The sequence below is a fragment of the Salvelinus fontinalis genome, unplaced genomic scaffold, assembly GCF_029448725.1.
Source record: "Salvelinus fontinalis isolate EN_2023a unplaced genomic scaffold, ASM2944872v1 scaffold_0850, whole genome shotgun sequence".
NCBI classification, from domain to species: domain Eukaryota; kingdom Metazoa; phylum Chordata; class Actinopteri; order Salmoniformes; family Salmonidae; genus Salvelinus; species Salvelinus fontinalis.
In genome coordinates this window covers 27,706-47,844 of record NW_026601059.1, presented here as the reverse complement: position 1 = coordinate 47,844, position 20,139 = coordinate 27,706, and the positions used below count along the sequence as shown (strand labels likewise).

Below are 20,139 nucleotides of genomic sequence, written 5' to 3'. Positions count from 1 at the left end.
AATAAATTCATGTAAGAAATGTATGAATGAAATCAAAATACAAATCAAATCAAATTTTAAGTGACGGCCTTACAGTGGAATGCTTACTTACAAGCCCTTAACCAACAATGCAGTTTTAAGAAAAATAAGTGTTAAGTATAAAATACAAATAAATAATATTAAAGAGCAGCAGTAAAATAACAGTAGCGAGGCTGTATACAGGTATTACCGGTACAGAGTCAATGTGGAGGCTATATACAGGTATTACTGGTACAGAGTCAATGTGGAGGCTATACACAGGGGGTACCGGTACAGAGTCAATGTGGAGGCTATATACAGGTATTTCCGGGACAGAGTCAATGTGGAGGCTGTATACAGGATTACCGGTACAGTGTCAATGTGGAGGCTGTATACAGGAAGTACCGGGTGAGTCAAGGAAAAATACTACTCCTATTACAGAGCAAGTGGTAAAGCTTCATATGACACCCATTGTTGGAGGACTGTAGCATCTAATGATGAAACATGTAGCATCTCCACAGAGGAGCTCTGTCATGATTGTAGCAGGTTTACTAACGCGTTATATTAGCTGTGTTGACTATGACGTTACTTTAGCTAATATGGTGACAACGATGCTGTGTGTAGCAGTTATGAAATGGTTTGGTTTGGAAAGGTTTTTTCTCCTGGTCACCTACAGCTGATGTGTTGTGCACTGACGTCCACAAGCGAAGGGAAAAGGTGAGCGTATTGATGTGAGAGGAAATACAACGTGGCAGTTGTGAAAGTGAACTGTGTTTACGCGTCATCAGGGGTGAATTCATTCAGCCGATTCTGTTGACAAACATTTCTTTAACGGAACAAAACTGGGATTAACATACCTGAATTTGTCCAATAGAATCTCTATTTCAGCTAGATGCAGGCAGGAGTGTGCAAGGCAGTATTGAATGTGTCTGTCCATGTGTCACTGTCTGTCACCTCAAATGTTTCTCTTGACCTGTGTGCACCTACATTCTAAACTTTCATTCATAGGCTAGGTTGTAGCAACCTTATGATGGGTATAGGGGAAATGTTAGTATCATGTAGTAGCCTAAACCTATTGCTGTTACATTGAACAGGGTGAATGGAATATGAATGACAGTCATCTAATATGCTGTAATAGAAATAAGGCCATGAATAAACAAATCGTCCTGCCTCATCTTAAACGGCACTGACCGCCACTGTTTGGATGGTGGAAAACCCAGCAACTTTGCAGTTCTTGACACAAACCGATGAGCCTGGCACGTACTACCATCCCCCGTTCAAAGACACTTAAATATGTTGTCTTCCCCATTCACCCTCTGAATGGCACACATGCACAATCCATGTCCCATGTCTCAAGGCTTAAAAATCCTTATTTGACCTGACTCCTCCCCTTCACCTACATTGATTGAAGTGGATTTAACTAGTGACATCAATAAGGGATCATAGCTTTAGCCTGGATTCACCTGGTCAGTCTAAGTCATGGAAGGAGCAGGTGTTCTTAATGTTTTGTAGACTCAGTGCATGGCACTACAGATATTCAAGTGCAATTTGCGATGTGATGCATTTGCTCTATTGTTTACAGTATGATTTGTATCTTATAGAGCGTAACTTTAAGGGAAAAGTATGGTCACATCTAGATAAAAACGAATGTGATAAATGAACAGAGTATTAACACAAATGTGTATTAACACACTACCTATTCATATAAGTATTTATTCATCATCTACATATTCATATTTTAAGCTTCTACGTCTGTGTACAGGAACGTATTATTTGTAAGACGTAAGAGAAAATATATCAGTTTATTGTTAAATTATTATGACGTTCTTTCCAATACAAAAGTGTAGTAACTATTGTTTCCAAACTGCGTTACCCACTCCAGCCAGCAGATGGCGATATGCGTATTTCAGGTGATGCTTCTTGCGTGACGTATAATGGACTGGACGGGACGCTTCTTCAGGAACAACAACACGGCTACTCTTTCAACCACCTCGGTAGCTTGCTAGCCAACATAAAACTGAAAGATTGACGCTTTAGACCATGTTATTGTACATTAGCTAATCTCAGTGTTTTAAACAAATTTCGGTTGACGTATCTACTGGTTAACTTTAACATAATGTGCTTGTTCAATTTGCAAACTTGTTAAAGATTGATACTGAGCCTAGCACTAGGCTAGTCGCTAATGCTATCAAACTAGCTAGCTAGCTAACGTCCCTGACCATGAGTTCACTAAACTACTCCTCCCTTGCTAATGAAGAGGAGGTCTGCTGTATGGAGAAAGAATCTTTCAGAATGAAAAAGGAGGAAGTGGAGGCTGTTATAGTGAAAGAAGAGAAAGAACCTTTTAGAGAGGAAGAGGAGGCTATCTCAATAAAGGTGAAGGAGGAAGACGTTTTGGGAGTGAAAAAGGAGGAGACAGAAGATCCGATTTACACCAGTGAGTATTGTCTTAACAGGGACACAAACTATGCAGTTGTTGAACTAATGTGGGGTTTTTAAGGGGCATTCTACTGAAGTTCTACACTTGAATATGTTGTTCAGTACTGTAGGAATTGTAAAGGGTCGATCTGCCATTGGTTCATATATTTTTAGGACGTTTCAATTAGATGTATTGAATTCTCCATGTGGTCTATATTAAAGTTCCCCTCATCTAGTATAACAGTCTTTTAAAATTCAATATTGGTGCATATGTTCTACTTAAAATATCAAAGGGATGCAAAAGGAACCCATTTTGAGGAACGACCCTTTTACATTTGCATCACAAATATTTTTTTAGGAAATCAAGATGAAAGTGGTCATTTTAGGCCCTTTTTAGACATATTCATGCCTCTTGTAAGACTCTGTGATTGCAATAGAAGATCAATAGTTTACCATTTGTTTGATGTTCTCGTTCACACAGGAGAGAGACATGACTATTGTGGATCCTCTGGGGAGCCTCAACAACATCCTGATGCTGACGAGGCAGAGAAGAGTCTCTCCAGATCAGAACACCAGATGGTACAGCTTAGTCTGGTCTAGCATACAGCTTGCTCTATCTGGATCTGGGCTGGATTTCTGTAAATCACTTTATGACAACCGTTACATAAGCATCCATAATGATATGTGTCTGTGTCCCCTCTTTATGGATACCAGGACAACGCTAGCCCTTTCACCCTCCCGGAGTCCCCGTGTCGTACCTCTCCCGGTAGCTCCTTACTGATGGGTATGAAGAGGTTGTCTGTGTTGCTGGTGGACTGCAGGAAAACAACGGGGCTGAGTGGAACTGTGAGAGGAGGAGGAGAGAAGAAAGGATCAGATTTGACACATCAAAGTAAGTGCTGTAGTTTAGTTTGAACAAATACAATATACACAATACATGTATGTTTTGTTTGATAAAGTTCATATTTATATCCAAAAACCTCAGTTTACATTGGCGCCATGTTCAGAAATGCCTCCAAAACATCCAGAGAAATTGCAAAGCCACAAACAGAAATACTCATCATAAACTTTGATGAAAGATACATGTTTTACATAGAATTAAAGATAAACTTGTTCTTAATGCAACCGCTGTGTCAGATTTCAAAAAAGCTTTATGGCAAAAGCACAATATTCAATAATCTGAGTACAGCGTTCAGCCACCAAAGCAAGCCATACAGTTACCCTCCAAGTTGTGGAGTCAACAAAAGTCAGAAATAGCATTATAAATCTTCACTTCCCTTTGCTGATCTTTGTCGGAATGGACTCCCACTTCCACAAGAAATGTTTGTTTTGTTCTATTACGTCCATATTTATGTCCAAATACCTCCGTTTTGTTCACGCGTTTAGTTCACTATTCCAAAGGCACAATGCGCGAGCGCAAAATCCAGACAAAAAGTCAAAAGAGTTCCATTACAGTTCGTAGAAATATGTCAAACGATGTTTACAATCAATCCTTAGGGTCTTTTTATCTTAAATCTTCAATAGTATTCCAACCGGACAATTTTCATTACAGAGGAAAAAGAAGGAACGTCGCGCCCGCGTGACCGCGCAGTAAACGGCTCATTGGCCTCAGCCACTTCTAGAAACAGCTCTTATTCGACCCCCTTCCACAATATAAGCCTCAAACAACGTTCTAAAGACTGTTGACATCGACTGGAAGCCTTGGGAAGTGCAATCTGGCCCCATAGACACTGTGTATTTGATAGGCAATCAATTAAATGATATTACAAACCTCAGATTTCCCACTTCCTGATTTGTCTCAGGTTTTCGCCTGCCATATGAGTTCTGTTATACTCACAGACATTATTTTAACAGTTTTGGAAACTTTAGAGTGTTTTCTATTCTACTACTTATATGCATATCCTAGTTTCTGGTCCTGAGTAGCAGGGAGTTTAATTTGGGCACGCTTTTCATCCAAAATTCCGAATACTGCCCCCTAACCTAGTGAAGTAAATATGATTGAGCCAAAATAGTTAGTTTTGTAACAAGGTAGGGATGATATACAGAAGATATCCCTATTTGGTAAAAGACCAAGTCCATATTATGTCAAGAACAGCTCAAATAAGCAAAGAGAAACAACAGTCCATCATTACCTTAAGGACCACCACAGGAATGACCCAGAGTTACTTCTGATGAAGAGGATAAGTTCATGACAGTTACCAGCCTCAGAAATAGCAGCCCAAATACAGTTGAAGTCAGAAGTTTACATACACCTTAGCCAATTACATTTAAGCTCTGTTTTTCACAATTCCTGACATTTAATCCTAGTAAAAATTCCCTTTCTTAGGTCAGTTCAGATCACCACTTTATTTTAAGAATGTGAAATGTCAGAATAATAGTTGAGAGAATGATTGATTTCAGCTTTTATTTCTTTCATCACATCCCAGTGGGTCAGAAGTTTATACACTCAATTAGGAGGCCCATTCCTCCTGACAGAGCTGGTGTAACTGAGTCAGGTTTGTAGGCCTCCTTGCTCTCACATGCTTTTTCAGTTCTGCCCACACATTTTCTATAGGATTGAGGTCATGGCTTTGTGATGGCCACTCCAATACCTTGACTTTGTTGTCCTTAAGCCATTTTGCCCCAACTTTGGAAGTATGCTTGGGGTCATTGTCCATTTGGAAGATCCATTTGCGACCAAGCTTTAACTTCCTGACTGATGTCTTGAGATGTTGCTTCAATATATTCACATACTTTTAATTCCTCATAATGCCATCTTTTTTGTGATTTGCACCAGTCCCTCCTGCAGCAAAGCACCCCCACAACATGATGCTGCCACCTCGATGCTTCACGGATGGGATGGTGTTCTTTGGCTTTCAATTCTCCCCCTTTTTACTCCAAACATAACGATGATCATTATGGACAAACAGTTCTATTTTTGTTTCATCAGACCAGAGGACATTTCTCCAAAAAGTACAGTCTTTGTCCCCATGTGCAGTTGCAAACCGTAGTCTAGCTTTTTTATGGCGGTTTTGGAGCTGTGGCTTCTTCCTTCCTTGCTGAGCGGCCTTTCAGATTATGTTGATATAGGACTCGTTTTACTGTGGATATAGATACTTTTGTACCTGTTTCCTCCAGCATCTTCACAAGGTCCTTTGCTGTTGTTCTGGGATTGATTTTCACTTTTCGCACCAAAGTACGTTCATCTCTAGGAGACATAACGCGTCTCCTTCCTGAGCGGTATGACGGCTGCGTGGTCCCATGGTGTTTATACTTGCGTACTATTGTTTGTACAGATGAACGTGGTATCTTCAAGCATTTGGAAATTGCTCCCAAGGATGAGCCAGACTTATGGAGGTCTGCAATTTTCTGAGGTCTTGGCTGATTTCTTTTGATTTTCCCATGATGTCAAGCAAAGAGGCACTGAGTTTGAAGGTAGGCCTTGAAATACATCCACAGGTACACCTCCAATTGACTCAAATTATATCAATTAGCCCATCTGAAGCTTAGCCCATCTGAAGACATGACATCATTTTCTGGAATTTTCCAAGCTGTGTAAAGGCACAGTCAACTTAGTGTATGTAAACTTCTGACCCACTAGAATTGTGATAGTGAAATAATCTGTCTGTAAACAATTGTTGGGAAAATTACTTGTGTCATGCACAAAGTAGATGTCCTAACCGACTTGCCTAAACTATAGTTTTGATATGAGAATTTTGTTATCAATGTTCATAAACTTCAATTAATCTACTCGGTCTGCAACCCAGCGTTTGTAAGGTTCTGGTTTAAGTGAAACAGACAGAATTCCCAGCTTACAATAGTCAAATGTTTATTCACTAGAGCACTCTGCCGTTGAATTATACAAAGACATCCATTTTATACCATGCTCCTTACTTACGCACACACATGCACACAAACATTAGGTGAGTTATCTTCTTCTCCAGAGTTCTCACCACTGTATATCACTACCCAGCCGACAGTTCCATTCCCCCGAGTTTAGGGAAACCTTGAGAGGTACTCCCTGTCCTATTATACATTTCTCAGAGTTGTAGCCGGGTCGAGTCAAACACAGTTTAATTGTGCTCAGTATTTTCTTAGGCACACACATTTCTCCCCCTTCCAGGCCTCCTTTGATCCCTGTTGGATTTACGTTTAATACTTTAATTATTCCTCATACCTGCTACATAAACTATAATCCCTAATAGTTAGGTTTTTGGGTAGAATTATTTAACCATTATCTTTAAACATATAAATTATTTTATCAAGTTTGTTAACAAGAAATTTGTGGAGTGGTTGATACACTTAGGTTGGAGTCATTAAAACTAGTTTATGTAAGCTCCGGTATCTGAGAAATATTTGAATCAATATTTCCACGACAATGGTCATAAGTTTACCATCTGTTTGATGTTCTCATTAACACAGGAGAGAGACACGACTATTGTGGATCCTCTGGGGAGCCTCAACAACATCCTGATGCTGACGAGGCAGAGAAGAGTCTCTCCAGATCAGAACACCAGATGGTACAGCTTGGTCTGGTCTAGCATACAGCTTGCTCCGTCTGGGTCTGGGCTGTGTTTCTGTAAAACATTTCATGACAACAGTGGCATCAGCATCCATAATGATATGTGTCTGTGTCCCCTCTTTATGGTTACAAGGACAACGCTAGCCCTTCCTCCCTCCCGGAGTCCCCGTGTCGTGCATCTCCCGGTAGCGCCTTACTGCTGGGTATGAAGAGGTTGTCTGTGCTGCTGGTGGACTGCAGGAAAACAACGGTGCTGAGTGGAACTGTGAGAGGAGGAGGAGAGAAGAAAGGATCAGATTTGACACATCAAAGTAAGTGCTGTAGTTTAGTTTGAACAAATACAATATATCTGCCCACTGGTATCTGTTACCAGGACAACCAGCAGAGTTCTGTTAGTTGACAGGAAGATAGACTGGTGGATATGGATGTTATGAATATCATAACACTGAAAAAGGATTCTGCCAATGAAAAGAGAAACCAATTGACCACATAAAACCTTGATGAAAGTTAGCTTTAGAGAGAACGTTTCAAGATGATCCGATATAACCTGCATGTTTTCCAGAAACCTTCCCTAAATACATTATGGATGTTACATTGCCTGTCCCAGTCAATCCCCTATCTTTACAAGACTCTAGAAGACGCAGACAAAACTCCAGACACTTCAATGTGGTCTGTATTGCGTCATTAACATCTGATCTACAGAACATGCAAATGTACAGTTGTAGTCGGAAGTTTACATACACCTTAGCCAAATACATTTAAACTCATTTTTTCACATTTCCTGACATTTAATCCTAGTAAAAATTCCCTGTCTTAGGTTAGTTAGGATCACCACTTTATTTTAAGAATGTGAAATGACAGAATAATAGAGATTTATTTCAGCTTTTATTTCTTTCATCACATTCCCAGTGGGTCAGGAGTTTACATACACTCAATTCGTATTTGGTAGCATTGCCTTTAAATTGTTTAACCTTTGTCAAACGTTTCAGGAAGCCCCTTCCACAAGCTTCCCACAAAAGTTGGGTAAATTTTGTCCCATTCCTCCTGGCAGAGCTGGTGTAACCTTGCTCGCACACGCTTTTTCAGTTCTGCCCACATTTTCTATAGGATTGAGGTCAGGGCTTTGTGATGGCCACTCCAATACCTTGACTTTGTTGTCGTTAAGCCATTTTGTCACAACTTTGGAAGCATGCTTGGGGTCATTGTTCATTTGGAAGACCCATTTACGACCAAGCTTTAACTTCCTGACTGATGTCTTGAGATGCTGCTTCAATATATCCACATAATTTTCCTCCCTCATGATGCCATCTATTTTGTGAAGTGCACCAGTCCCTCCTTGTCATGAGAATTTTCAATCCCAATGATAATAACTAATAATCAATAAACTTTGACTAATCCCCGAGGTTTGTAAGACCATAGGTTTAATAATGATTAGGCAAGGACTTGTACAATTTATTCACGAGAACGTTCTGCAGTTCATATACAAAGACATTCCTTTTATACCATTCTTCTCACTTACACATGCACACTAACATTAGGAGAGCTGTCTTCTTCTCCAGAATTCTCACCACAGTTTATCACTACCCAGCTGACAGTAACATTCCCCCCCCAGATAAGGGAAACCTGGAGTGGTAATCCCTGTCCTATCGTACTTTCTCAGAGTTATAGCCGGGTCAGTTCAAACACAGTTTAATTGTCCTTTGTGCTTTCTTTAGGCATACACACACACATTCCTCTCTCTCCCCAATCCAACCTAGTTGGACTTCTGGATAATATTTTTATTATTCCTTATATATCCTAACCTATACTCCCTTATAGTTAAGTTTCCGGGTTTAATTATTTAATCATTATCTTTAACCTTTTAATTCTTTTATCACTCCTGCAGCAAAGCAGCCCCACAACATGATGCTGCCACCCCCGTGCTTCACGGTTGGGATGGTGTTCTCCGGCTTTCAATTCTCCCCCTTTTTCCTCCAAACATAACAATGGTCATTATGGCCAAACAGTTCTATTTTTGTTTCATCAGACCAGAGGACATTTCTCCAAAAAGTACGATCTTTGTCCCCATGTGCAGTTGCAAATCGGAATCTGGCTTTTTTATGGCGGTTTTGGAGCAGGGGCTTCTTCCTTGCTGAGCAGCCTTTCAGGTTATGTCGAAATAGGACTTGTTTTACTGTGGATGTAGATACTTTTGTATCTGTTTCCTCCTGCATCTCCACACGGTCCTTTGCTGCTGTTCTGGGATTGATTTGCACTTTTCGCACGTACGCGGCCATCCTGAGCAGTATGACGGCCGCGTGGTCCCATGGTGTTTATTCTTGCATACTATTGTTTGTACAGATGAACGTGGTACCTTCAGGCATTTGGAAATTGCTCCCAAGGATGAACCAGACTTGTGGAGGTCTACAATTTTGTTTCTGATGTCTTGGCTAATTTATTTTGATTTTTCCATGTTGTCAAGCAAAGAGGCACTGAGTTTGCAGGTAGGCCTTTGAAACATACAGTGAATTTTAAGTGAAATAAGAAATTTGTGGAGTGGTTGAAAAACTAGTTTTAAAGACTCCAACATAAGTGTATGTAAACTTCAGACATCAACTGTATGTATATATTTTTAAACAAGCTTTGTAAGCCTTTTCTAAAAGCTGTGAAATTAATTAAATGAAGAAAAACATTTGTGAGACTTGTGCTCCGTCGACAAAATTAATTCCATTTTCTACTTTAACAGGTCAAATGAACTCCAACATATAGACTTTACAGAACATTGTTTCATTTGGAAATGACTCATTTTTTTTGTTCATGTAGCTGACATCAGTGTGCTGCTTACAGTTTAGCTTCCTCCTCTGACCCCATGCTTGGCTCAAACTAGTGATCCTCTGCTTCTCAACACATGTGACCGCTCTACTTGACAATGAACCTATTGAGCTATACAAAAGGTACCAGTTGGATAGCTCCATCTGTGACGTTTCAAGCTAGCTGTGGAGTGAGTTTACGGCACGTTCTCACCTCCGTCACACATGTTCAGGTTGACTTTCCCACGGAATCGACCACATACACTACCAGTCAAAAGTCAGGACACAACTACTCATTCAAGGGTTTTTCTTTATTTTTACTATTTTCTACATTGTAGAATAATAGTGAAGACATCCAAACTATGAAATAACACTTATGGAATCATAGAGTAACCAAAAAAGTGTTAAACAATATCCCACACCGGTCAGGTAAATGGATTATCTTTGCAAAGGAGAATTTTTTGCTTTTTTACTTATTTATACTTATTTTATGTTTAAGGAAGTGTGTAGGTCGCATTCTGTATCATACAACTATGAAGGTTATATACACTGCTCAAAAAAATAAAGGGAACACTTAAACAACACAATGAAACTCCAAGTCAATCACACTTCTGTGAAATCAAACTGTCCACTTAGGAAACAACACTGATTGACAATACATTTCACATGCTGTTGTGCAAATGGAATAGACAAAAGGTGGAAATTATAGGCAATTAGCAAGACACCCCCAATAAAGGAGTGGTTCTGCAGGTGGTGACCACAGACCACCTTTTTTACTTATTTACTTATTTCAGGTTTTAAGGAAGTGTGTAGGTCGCATTCTGTATCATACAACTATGAAGGTTACATATTTACAACCACCTGCTCGATAGGAATCCAGCGATGTCTGTCTTGAGTGTCATAGAACTGTCTAGTGTTTTGTGTTCTAACTTATAAAACAGAAATAAACATAAGTAATGTAAACATATCAGTAATTACCAGGATGCTCTACAACATTTGTTTTGAAATCACACAAAGATTGTTTTAAATTATGAAACGTTTGAAAGCTGGCCTCAGGTTATTGAGGGATCTGATTTGGTTTAATCCTCATAGCAAGGCAGTTTTATCATGTGGAGATTTCATTCTGGTCTGTCTTAAAATAAACACTGTCTTTGGCAGGAGGAAAACCAAACTTGGATGACCCAAAGACGTCCAAACCAGCAAGTCGACACCTCTGCTCCCAGTGTGGCAAGTGTTTTAACCGGTTAGGGGCCCTGAAACGACATGAGAGAATACACACAGGGGAGAAGCCTTACCACTGCTCCCAATGTGGAAAGAGTTTTAGTCACTTTGGAAACATGAAAGTTCACGAGCGAATACACACAGGGGAGAAGCCTTACCACTGCTCCCAGTGTGGCAAGAGTTTTAGTCACTTTGATACCATGAAACGACATGAGAGAATACACACAGGGGAGAAGCCTTACCACTGCTCCCAATGTGGAAATAGTTTTAGTCACTTTGGAAACATGAAAGTTCACGAGCGAATACACACAGGGGAGAAGCCTTACCACTGCTCCCAGTGTGGCAAGAGTTTTAGTCACTTTGAAACCATGAAAGCTCACGAGCGAATACACACAGGGGAGAAGCCTTACCACTGCTACCGGTGTGGGAAGTGTTTTAACTGTTTAGGGGCCCTGAAACAACATGAGATAATACACACAGGGGAGAAGCTTTACCACTGCTCCCAGTGTGAAAAAAGTTTTAGACGGAAAAGCTACTTGGAAACACATGAGAGAATACACACAGGGGAGAAGCCTTACAAATGCTCAGACTGTGGGAAGACATATTACTCATCACAGTCACTTAAAAGACATGTGAGAATCCACACATGAGAGAATACTTACTTCTAGTGTGAATATTGATATTTTACATCAAATTGACTTACAATTCATCAGAGAACATACACATTGCTCTAATTGTCTTTTGTTGTTGATTGAGAATGTGTTTACTTGTTTGTACCATATGAAATTAAATGGTACAAAGTATACTCAAACATATATTTTTATGTTATTATTAGAAAACATGAGGTGAATATATATAGTAGATCAGATTCCATGTGTTTAAATTGTCCTTTTTAAAACTCTGTGTGTGTGTTTATCTGGGTGTGTCATTCCTCCAGTACTACAGATAATACAGTGATATTTGGATGTGATGCATTTGTTCCATTGTTTACATTTGCATTGTTGGTCCACTGATGATTTAATGAAATTAAAATGTTCACAGACTCTGTAATGCAAAATGTTAATTGTATGTGTCCACATATCTGAGTATGTGACTAACCTTGTGAAACTGTTCTATTATAATCTCCTGTTCCTGGGAGTATCATCCTGTGTTGCAAACCAGCTGCACCTGTGTCCTTGAATAAATACCAGCTGCACCTGTGTATGAATAAAGTCCCGCCCAGGAACAGGAAACTAAAAAGGTTTGTGCTCATCACCCAATGCTTCAGGAATTCAGACTGTCTACACTGCGCTGTGTAACTGTTATTCTCTCTGAGCTCAGAAATAAAGAATCTGGTTTGACTTGGACTCCAGCAGATCCTTATTTTGTAATATCCACCACAACTCTCCCACGGATTGCTGTTTATCATTGTCTCAATGAAGAGTTCTTCGTTTTACTTTCCTGGGGTCATTTACAAGCCTCCCACTGGTTGAATAAACTTTGTTTCCACGTCATTTCAACAAAACAAATCTATGTGATGATGTTTGATTAATGTGGAAAACTGATTCGATATGTAAAAAGCCATGAACATCAGGTATTTTTTATTTTTCACCGAACTGGCAACCTAAATCCAATGACTGGTGACATTTTGTGTTGATTTCATGTTGAATTCACTTTAGTTGACGACTCAGAGAAATGTAAAGAGAAACTAGACGTTCAACACGTCTGTGCCCAGTGGGCTGGTTTGAATACGTGGTGTTGGATCAATATCCACCTTAGTAGCTAAGTTTCCATGCAATTTGCGCCAGATTTCCATGTGAATATTCTCAAATCTGCATAAAACTATATACACATTTTCCCACCAGAAATGTTTGCATCAAACAGACTTATTGTGGATAAAAGGCTTTGAGTTATGACGTAGTGCACAAGAAGAATAACGTTTCCTGTTAAATTCCCATGTATCGAATGAAAAATACAAGTTAAATTGGTTTCCATCACATTTTCAACTCCACTGATGGTTTTAAAAACTTGCGTAAAATAGAAAACGTGTTCTTGTACCGTGCACTGTAGCCTGCAGCACACAGATACAGTGTTGGTAGGCTACCTACATGATGAGATTATTATGGATAAGAGAGATATTATTTTATTTGTCAAATGGTAACCAAGCATCGATCATCATGTCACCAGAGTAAGACCATCAAAATGTATTGGAAAGGAGCATCAAGCTCATCACATGCAGTTTCACCACCCTGTGAAGTTCATAACTTATTTCATCTGTAGCCTAATAAACTGCATGGGTTCCCAAGTCGTAGAGGGAGGACCACATGTAACGGATGTGAAATGGCTAGCTAGTTAGCGGTACGCGCTACTAGCATTTCAATCAGTTACGTCACTTGCTCTGAAACCTAGAAGTAGTGTTGCCCCTTGCTCTGCAAAGGCCGCGGCTTTTGTGAAGCGATGGGTAACGACGCTTCGTGGGTGACTGTTGTTGATGTGTGCAGAAGGTCCCTGGTCCGCGCCCGTGTCGGGGCGAGGGGACGGTTTAAAGTTATACTGTTACACATACAACATATCGCGTTGACTCCAAGTTAACTAAGATATGATCGTTATTAAATCAATATTTGCGCATAAAGGATTAATGCTGCCATTTCTCGTTTATACATTTTCACTGGCACAAAAAGACCCCACCATGTCAAACGAACTAACAAATCGTCTGTCGGCATTTATAAAAGTGTACAGGCATATCCTGTTTCCATCAGCCCGGTCATTACTTTTGAAATGGTTGGATCAATATCCACCTTCATGATATGGATGAAGCCTGATTTGGAATGTCAGAGTAGTTCTGATGTCATAATACATCCCTCTGATAATCAAGTGATATTCACATGTGATGCATTTGCTCCATTGTTTACATTTAAGTTGGAGGCCCACTCTGATTATTTATGTCTTACATAGTGGGGCTTCAAAAGAATAGTATGGTGACATCTTAGTGTGGCTTGAAATTAATAGGAATATTAATGGGCTGATGGTTGGTGGTGCTACTATATAGGTAAGGTTGTCCAATATGAATGTTCAATACACACACTAGGTTGATCGGTAGCCAGTTAGCTAGCTGCTACGTCTTTAGCCGCACAGCTAGCTAACACAGCTCGCTATCAACAAAGTCAAAATGGACTCCAGGCCTGGTGGTGGCAGCAGTGCACTACAACCACTGTTTACCGGAGCTTCCAGAATGATTTTTTTTTTGGCTATATAAAGAGGGCACGACAAAACCTATTCCCCCTCAGGAGACTGAAAAGGTTTGGCATGGGTCCTCAGATCACAACGCAGGGCCAGACGGATTACCAGGACGTGTACTCTGAGCATGCGCTGACCAACTGGCAAGTGTCTTCACTGACATGTTCAACCTCTCCCTGCCTGAGTCTGTAATACCAACATGTTTCAAGCAGACCACCATAGTCCCTGTGCCCAAAGAACATCAAGGTAACCTACCTAAATGACTACCGACCCATAGCACTCACGTATGTAGCCACGAAGTGCTTTGAAAGGCTGGTCATCTCTGTGGAGATGGGAGAACCTTCCAGAAGGACAACCACCTCTGCAGCACTCTGCCAGTCTGGCCTTTATGGTAGAGTGGCCAGACAGAAGCCACTCCTTAGGAAAAGGCATCATGACAGTCCACTTAGAGTTTGCCAAAAGGCAACCAAAAGATTCTCAGACCATGAGAAACAAGATTCTCTGGTCTGATGAAATCAAGATTGAACAATGGCCTGAATGCCAAGCGTGACGTCTGGAGGAAACCTGGCACCCTCCCTACGGTGAAGCATGGTGGTTGCAGAATCATGCTGTGAGGATGTTTTTCAGTGGCAGGGACTGGGAGGCTAGTCACAATTGAGGCAAAGATGAACAGAGAAAAGTACAGAGAGATCCTTGATGAAAACCTGCTCCAGAGATCTCAGGACCTCAGACTGGAGTGGTATAAAAAATATATGTGTTTAAAAATATACAGTACCAGTCAAAAGTTTGGACACACCTACTCATTCCAGAGATTTTCATTAGTTTTACTATTTTCTGCGTTGTAGAATAATAGTGAAGACATCAAAACTATGAAATAACATATATGGAATCATGTAGTAACCAAAAAAGTGTTAAACACATCTAAATATATTTTATGTTTGAGATTCTTCAAAGTAGCCACCCTTTGCCTTGATGACAGCTTTGCACACTCTTGGCAATGTAGAAAAAAGTTAAAATAAAGAAAAACCCTGCAATGTTAGGTGTGTCCAAACTTTTGACTGGTGCTATATATATAAACATATATATATATAAAAAAAGAATATATATATATATTTAAATCAAATATTGAATTTGGGCTTTACTAATATTGCCCATAGAAATGCATTGATAAACACGTTTTAACTGGGAAAAAATACATATATATATATTTTAAGTAATAAGGTTTTGAAGTGTCTGTCCTATATCTAGGCGATATAACAAAGCTCAGGTAATATTTTATATATTGTTTTACATATATTTAACCCCTTATTTTTGGGGCACAAAACTACCTCCGTACTTCCATGTGTGTGTATAGGTTACCTTCAAACGAGTTCCGATGAGCAACATAGAGAACACCGTTATGTTGGTGAGTCTCCCCTTTTCCATTTGATTTTGTAGCTCAAACGGTTTGGATGCTACAGACATTTTTTCGTGAGAAGACCCGATATTTGGGATGTCTTATGGTCTGACAAAAACCGCTGTAGCGACCACCTTCCACCTCACAGGCGGAAGGCCGACATTTGGGATGTCTTATGGTCTGACAAAAACCGCTGTAGCGACCACCTTCCACCTCACAGGCGGAAGGCCGACATTTGCAGATGTGATGGATTGAGACGCAGCCCATGCAACAAAACAGATCTTTATCTTAAACTGATGGATTTGGATGGGGATTTTTTTTAAATTATGTTACTTAGATTGACGCACAGGTGCTTCAATAGACTCTTAAGGATTATCATCACCAGTAGGCTAAGGCTATCACATCCTTATGATATACAGTATCTATTTTCATAAGAGTAACGTGACTGCATTAACATCACCAGTAGCCTAAGGCTATCACATCCTTATGATATACAGTGTCTATTTTCATAAGTGCAACGTGACTGCAAGAGACAGGTCGGAAATGTCAGACTGTTTTACGGGACAAATCAACCTTTTTTTCTAAATTAGTAGTGTTTGAATTTGTTGATAAAATGCAGGACATGATTGTTTGATTGTGCGGGACTGTCCGGGACATGTGGTCACCCTAATTACCCGCCTCACTGACTCTCCCTTGGCCAGGTGAAACGACATCTCTCTCAGAAGCACTTCTCTCCCTGCCTCTCGCTTCAGTAACTCAGCCACTCTTTTACCATCAGATGGTCCGTCAATCTGTAAGTCTCTGCTTTCTTCGCTTTTGATGTGCTGGTTTAGTTTTAGTTGTGTTCTGTGGGCTCCTGCCTGTGCTACTTGGTCTCGAGTTGTTAACAATGTTGGGCTCTGGCTTGCTACTTACTACTTACTGTGGTGGTTGGCTAGCTAGGCTAGTTAGCTGGCTCGGCTATCAGGTTAAAATAGCTAATGTTAGCTGGCTGGCTAACATAACTGCATGTAACATGATTTGATAACTGGTTAGATGGTATTGTGTATTTACAAAACTTTGGTTTACTTTAATGTGGCTATTATTGGCTATTAAAGCTGTAAATTAGAGCTAGCTAGGTGTTGATAGCCACTGGCTGACTCATGCAGAGCTGAAGTAGGTAGGTCTGGTAGGGCTAACATTAGCAGGCTAGTTGCCTAACAACCTTGCAAGCTTGTCTGTAACCGTCAATTCATAAAGTATTTGCTTGTAAGTTGGCTGAAGATGTTATTGAAACCACTAGTCATGAGTGCACACGATTTGGTTTAATTTGAAGTGATCTATTTGAAGATATTTCGGTCAGAGTTTACATTGTAGGGAATAGGCTGGCTAGCCGGGTCCTCCATATTACATCACAGCCTGTAAAAAAACTTTCTGACATGACTTCGGCATTCTTTGGAATTCTGATCGGTTTTATGTACTCTAAAAATAGAAAAGAGAGGTGTAACTTTGTATTGGGACTTGTGATGCTATACTAATGCAGATCCATATGTTACATGTGGTTACATTTAGCTACCTTCACTTTAAGGGAGTTGTATGGCCACATTTAGATGTGAAAAAATAACAGACAGAGAAAACAATTTATATTCTAACAGTATTTGGGTCATTCTTGAGCTCTGGTAATATTTCAGTCCCACTGACTAATTTTGTTTATAAAATGAAATGTCCAGTATAATGAATTGAAATAAATATAGCGTTAATTTAAACTTTCTTATTACAAAATCATATTTTTTTAACTGACACCAAGAATTGTTTCATGTCCCCCAGGCGTTTCAATACATTTTTACCTGGGAAATTAATATTAAAATGTGCACATCATTTAATGCAAACATAAATTTGTGTTATTTTGTTGAGAAAGTATTTTTATCAAATAAATGCATGATTATTGATTAAAATCACACAATTTAGCTCTGTCCCTCAGTCTACAGTCTGGTGGTAGGAGAGTTGGGCAAGATTCAGGGGGAAAAAGAAAATATAATTGATTTATTAAGTGAGACAGACCAGCATCAGAAGCGTAAACAGTGGAGAACAGCATACAAAAGAAGCAAGGAGAGGAAAGGAGCACTGAGGAACTTGACCACTAAGTCCACATCGTGAATGTTGAAGAGAACGGCAGACAGGTTGGTGGCTAAGGGCCGTGATGTCAGCGATGCACAGGAGCTTTACAAGGCCTCCATCAGACAAACACGTCAGTGAAGCTGTTCTGTGTGAAGAGTGCCGATGTTGAACGTGCGATGGAGATGATGCCAAGACCCATAAAAGCAGTGCCCTCCACCATGAGAATACACCAGGTCATCACCATGGCTCCTGGTGAGCTGATGTCTGGGGATGTCAGTTGCCTTTGTTCAACAAAGAAGGACCTAAACTGTACATGCTTTAACACACAGCACTTCAGTTTCAGGCAGAAGGTCCTGGCTGCTCCAGAACAACCAGCCAATGAGGAAAATCCTTTTTTATCCAGGCATCATCCTCGGCACGGATGAAGTTAGTGTATAAGTGAAATATATACATCGCGTAGGACCAAACAGATTTTTCTGGAATTCTCGAGACGACTTCCACTAGTGTCAGTCTGATGAAGTCCTTGAGATGATTCCAGTCCTTGAGTCCTTGAGATGACCTCCCTACTCTTCTACATTTGCACACACTGTACATAGATTTTTCTATTGTGTTATTGACTGCACATTTGTTTATGTGTAACTCTGTGTTGTTGTTTTTGTCGCAGTGCTTTGCTTTATCTTGGCCAGGTCACAGTTGTAAATGAGAACTTGTTCTCAATTGGCCTACCTGGTTAAATATAGGTGAAATAAATACAAATAAAAAAATACCATCATGAGGTTCTATAGTAGCAAGGATCTGACACCTCCGGAGGGCTTGATGGCTCAATCCACCAGAGGTATGGCTACAACATAGGCATGGTTCAAAGGCATCTCTGTTCAAGAGATCTGTAATGCAGCATGTTGTGGTGATGTACCTTCATGAGGTTCTACTGACTGGACATCACTACACATACGGTGAGTAGAGTGGGGACCTCTGAGGGATGATCCTGTCTAGACTTGGCATCGGAGAGTATATGAGCTCTATGGTAGTTGGAAGTTGACTAGGTTACCTTTCACACATGGAAGACAAACGTACTTAGATGTGAAGACGGGAGAGACTATGGCCATTATATAGGAAGTGAAGTCGTCTGCTAGTAGCTGTTGCTTGACAGATGTTGTTTGATTGGATCTCCCTAGACTCCGCCCCTAACGAGGCTTATAATATCATAGAACCGGGGTTGTGTTAGGTAACCTTAAGTTACAGGTCCTACTATGCTAATTTCTCTGTATTAAATGGCCCATAACTTTAACACTAGCAGAGATCCTGGAACTAATATACCCTTAAAGTATATTATGTTCAACAATATATATAAAAAATCGAAACATTTATATTTTCAATATTTATATTTTCTATATTAATAAATTCATGTAAGAAATGTATGAATGAAATCAAAATACAAATCAAATCAAATTTTAAGTGTCGACCTTACAGTGGAATGCTTACTTACAAGCCCTTAACCAACAATGCAGTTTTAAGAAAAATAAGTGTTATGTATAAAATACAAATAATTAATATTAAAGAGCAGCAGCAAAATAACAGTAGCGAAGCTGTATACAGGTATTACCGGTACAGAGTCAATGTGGAGGCTATATACAGGAGGCACTGGTACAGAGTCAATGTGCGGGGACACAGGTGAGTCGAGGAAAAATACTACTCCTATTACAGAGCAAGTGGTAAAGCTTCATATGACACCCATTGTTGGAGGACTGTAGCATTAATGATGAAACATGTAGCATCTCCACAGAGGAGCTCTGTCATGATTGTAGCAGGTTTACTAACGCGTTATTTATATTAGCTGTGTTGACTATGACGTTACTTTAGCTAATATGGCGACAATGATGTAGGCTGTGTGTAGCAGTTATGAAATGGTTTGGTTTGGAAAGGTTTTTTCTCCTGGTCACCTACAGCTGATGTGTTGTGCATTGACATCCACAAGCGAAGGGAAAAGGTGAGCGAATTGATGTGAGAGGAAATACAACGTGGCAGTTGTGAAAGTGAACTGTGTTTACGCGTCATCAGCGGTGAATTCATTCAGCCGATTCTGTTGACAAACGTTTCTTAAATGGAACAAAACCGGGATAAACATACCTGAATTTGTCCAATAGAATCCTATTTCAGCTAGATGCAGGCGAGAGTGTGCAAGGCAGTATTGAATGTGTCACTGTCTGTCCATGTGTCACTGTCTGTCACCTCAAGTGTTTCTCTCGACCAGTGTGCACCTATATTCTAAACTTTCATTCATAGACTAGGTTGTAGCAACCTTATGATTGGTATAGGGGAAATGTTAGTATCATGTAGTAGCCTAAACCTATCTCTGTTACATTGAACAGGGTGAATGGAATATGATTGGCAGTCATCTAACATGCTGTAATAGAAATAAGGCCATGAATAAACAAATCGTCCTGCCTCATCTTAAATGGCACTGACCGCCACTGTTTGGATGGTGGGCCATTCTTGGGAAACTG

At 40.0% G+C, this 20,139-nt stretch overlaps 1 protein-coding gene across 1 annotated transcript; it reads left to right on the top strand.

The window, feature by feature from the left end:
- The first annotated feature begins 355 nt into the window (after positions 1–355).
- On the top strand, positions 356–12,266 carry LOC129847453 (zinc finger protein 544-like). The gene is made up of 6 exons (XM_055915246.1): positions 356–2,434; positions 2,897–2,994; positions 3,130–3,307; positions 6,817–6,914; positions 7,050–7,227; positions 10,864–12,266. Exons 1-6 carry the CDS (start codon positions 2,218–2,220, stop codon positions 11,574–11,576), a joined length of 1,482 nt encoding a protein of 493 aa, XP_055771221.1. The 5' UTR covers positions 356–2,217; the 3' UTR covers positions 11,577–12,266.
- The last annotated feature ends 7,873 nt before the right edge of the window (positions 12,267–20,139 follow it).